Below are 3,686 nucleotides of genomic sequence, written 5' to 3' on the forward strand. Positions count from 1 at the left end.
AGGGCACAGGCAAGTCATACAATTATTGTATTTATAGTTTAAAAAGAATAGTGCCTATAATGACAAAATGACTATGCCATGTATTGAAACAATATGGCAAACACATCGTTGGAACATGAAGGCGTTTGTACAGGTATTACAAGCTCACAAGAGAAGACTACAGTGATCATACGTTGTTGGAAAGTTGTCTTTCACTGACACTCCCAAGATTTATAACAAAGGATCAGTGTGGAAAGAAAGTAAGTGCATTATGGCTTCACTTCTTCAATGTTGATCATACACAGTGTAACTGAAGCAATGTGCATTCTCGGTGATACAACATTTTGCTCCAACAGGTTAAAGCCGCGTTGATTACAATAAAGACCCATCTTCTGCACATGCCGCGGTGTTCCGGTTGAGGGGGAAAGTGTGGCTTATGCGTTTGTTACAGAATCTCACAAACCGACACAGTGATGGTTTCGCCATTTTCTCATTAAGCACAGCAGCGATTAAAGGGGGACATCCAATTACAAGTAAGAAGTAGAAACTGCAATCTATAACCCAACATTTGCCAGCCACATTGTAACACTTTCACAAAGATGATAAAAAGTCCCAAATCTGAAACCTCAAATGGTTTCTCAGTTTGCTGCAACTAACCAATATGCCATAGGAACTGTCTACTACGTCTATACCTAAACATTTGTGTTGGCTGAATAAACTGAAGCTTTCTTCTACTTCAACCACCATCATCACATTTCTATATTCTCTGCTCTCTAGGTTAGCGACACACCAAGACTGCTTTTCCGTCCTTACAGAACGCCATACTATGAGTCTAACAATCACAAAGTGTCTTTGGCCACACTTTCTTCTCCTGATACTAAATCAGTCAGCTCCTTGGACGTAAAGACGAAGGATGAACCACTTTCCTGTGACAAAGAAGAAGACATCGTCATCCCATACACCATAGTTGGAGAGGCCCAGGGCTTTGTGGATGTGATGTATCTGGTGAGTGGTTGGTGAACTATTTTCCCGTCACCAGTTCTCTTCCCAAGACATGGACATGGGGAAGATGTTTTTAAAATGACCTTTACATCAGATAACTGACATCCACAGTTTACCTGGTAAGACTGAGAACCATATACCTAGGAGATTTTATGTTTTGTGCTACCTTTAAGCATAGCCTATGTTGAGTAACAATTGGCAAAGTTTGACAACTAACATTAGGTCTAACCCTGTTTACAGTTGCAAGGGCTGTAATAAAACGTGTAAAGAAATCTGCAAAAGACAATTCAGATTAATGTATGTTTCTTTTAACCAAATAATAAGAGTTGAGTGCATCAAGCTAAATATCCAGTCTGGTGTGAGTAAAACCTAACCCTAACCACTGTAGAATCACAAACTCCTATTTAGGAAAAAAGATCACAATCAATGCACCTGAACCAGAATTTTTTTTAATTCCATAGTGCCTTGTCAAAACCCAGCGGCTACATTACCCAAAATAGTTAGTTTGCTAAACTCAGAGTTAACAGAGCCAGTTCAGTAAGCCAGATACCTCAAAGAGAGCCAGAGTAGATTCAACTTACATCATTAGACAGGCCCCAGGTCTGTTATTTTAGCTACAGTATTTTAGGCAGGCAAGTGTTTATTGACGTCAGGCAAACTTTTTGACATAAATTATGTGAACATATTCCACTAAGTAGAATACTTAATAACATGAAACAAAACTACACATCAGAACAGTAGACAGTGTTGTAATCTGCTGTTAAAGGAAATGTGGTTTTATTGTTGCATTACTCATTCTTTGTCATTTTCTTTTAAATTTCCCAGGTCTTATCAAGAGGAGCTATTGTTACACAAGGAGTTAAACGGGTGGAAGTTAAAGACAAATCAGGTGAGCAAAGAATGACTTGTCTTAAAGTTATCCTTTGAATTAGCATAACCAGTCTATTGATATATGGAGGCATGTGAGTGATGATTGTTCATGTTGTTTCAGTGAATGAGGGCGAGGTGTCCTTTAAGCTGACAGTGTCTCCAGACATGGCACCAGACGTCCAGGTTGTGGCTTACGCCATCCTCCCCAGTGAGACTGTGATCGCCAAAAGCGCTGACTTCTCTACTGAGCAATGCTTCAGTCACAAGGTCAGCCTGAGAAAAACTAAGACATGTTGCAAGGCTTTTCTTGGGAGATTGTAGATACAGAATCAAAGTATATTCTATTTGGGATATCAATTTATTTAAATAATCAGTTATATATGTAAGGCATTATTTGGAGCACTTATGAATATCACACTTTTTACTTTAACCTTCTATTACATAGGGTGGTCAAATCCATGTTCTAATCCGACTTTTTTTAAGTTTGAAAAGATCCCAGGTTGTCATCTACCACTAAAGTCCAGGCGGTGAGATATGTCTTTTCCGATTGTGTCAGGTGTCTCTGGAGTTTTCTCCGTCCTCGGCTGTCCCAGGAGAGGAGACCATCATGCAGGTTACCACCCAGCCAGAATCTCTGTGTGGTGTGAGCGCTGTTGACCAGAGCGTCCTCATCAAGGAGCCAGGGAAGACTCTGGATGCAAACAAGGTAACTACTGGAATCAACCAAAAGTATGTTATTTGTTACCTCTGCAAAATCTTTTGCATATTTATCATCCATTATTACTTTGCTGTTATTTACTTTTCCCAAGGTTATTCTTTGTTAATTTTCTCCCTCTATCAGTTTTACATTGTTATCAACTGTGCAATGCAGCTCAATACTGAGTAATCTTTTTACCCAGTTGTAAGCATGCTATTATGAAAATGCTATAGCATAAAGTTATGATCACATCTGTGAGGTGTATCCCGATAGATGTAAGAGTAGGCCTTAGTGTCCAAGAGTTTCCCAATTGTCAGATCTTTACAGAACACCAAACATTGTCAGTCGATAACTTTGAACCAAGCCTTTCTTTTCAGATATTTCAATTGTTGCCGGTCACAAAAATGTCCAATATTCCAAATGACATTCAAGATGGTGAAGAATGTTTTTATGTAAGACCGAGAAGATATGTCTTGCCATACCCCAATGGCAAGATGACAGCTGATGCTTATACTGTTTTCCAGGTACGTCCTGCACAAATGAGTGTACAAAATAAAGAATATACTAATATAGTTTATTGCTGCACATTTATCAACTTTTCTGTGATGCCTTTTTAATTGTTGGATTATCTAGAATGTAGGGATGAAGATGGCAACAAACATGGTTATTCGAGAGCCTTCATGTCTCAAATACAGAGGAAGAGACGACTTTGGGGATTATGGTGACTTTCTTTTTTCCTCCATCGAGTGACACATGCTGAATATTTAAAAAAGGTCACTATGTCAATTTCATTTTTTTCTAACACAATATTTTCTACTTTCTTCTCAGAGATAATGGAAGTACTTATAGACAGACACCTTGTTAAATCTGCTGGGACTTCTGGTATGTCATCTCCTGATAAACCACCAATAGAGACAGTCCGCACTTTCTTCCCTGAGACCTGGATATGGGACCTGGTGGAAGTTGGGTGAGTTTTGCCACAGAATGTTTGATGGTCATAAATGTGTTTGAGTGTATGACTGCATCTTATGTATGTGCACCTTCCTGCTGTCTCCCTCCACACATGAATGGCATGAAACTAATTTACTGACACTGCTCCTAAGCTTGTTTTCAGCCATTTTAGGAGTGTTATTTTAGT

The 3,686-nt window shown here is 39.0% G+C and overlaps 1 protein-coding gene across 1 annotated transcript in view; it reads left to right on the forward strand.

Annotated features, from left to right (window-relative positions):
• Positions 1 to 3,686, forward strand: part of LOC116680803 (pregnancy zone protein) — a 34,310-nt gene that overhangs the window by 995 nt on the left and 29,629 nt on the right. Inside the window, exons 3-9 of the mRNA XM_032509533.1 lie at positions 757 to 984; positions 1,807 to 1,870; positions 1,973 to 2,118; positions 2,408 to 2,557; positions 2,926 to 3,072; positions 3,182 to 3,269; positions 3,377 to 3,517. Of these exons, the coding sequence (XP_032365424.1) occupies positions 757 to 984; positions 1,807 to 1,870; positions 1,973 to 2,118; positions 2,408 to 2,557; positions 2,926 to 3,072; positions 3,182 to 3,269; positions 3,377 to 3,517 (964 nt within the window). The remainder of the gene's footprint in view (positions 1 to 756; positions 985 to 1,806; positions 1,871 to 1,972; positions 2,119 to 2,407; positions 2,558 to 2,925; positions 3,073 to 3,181; positions 3,270 to 3,376; positions 3,518 to 3,686) is intronic.

This window comes from Etheostoma spectabile, chromosome 3 (genome assembly GCF_008692095.1).
Source record: "Etheostoma spectabile isolate EspeVRDwgs_2016 chromosome 3, UIUC_Espe_1.0, whole genome shotgun sequence".
Lineage (NCBI taxonomy): Eukaryota > Metazoa > Chordata > Actinopteri > Perciformes > Percidae > Etheostoma > Etheostoma spectabile.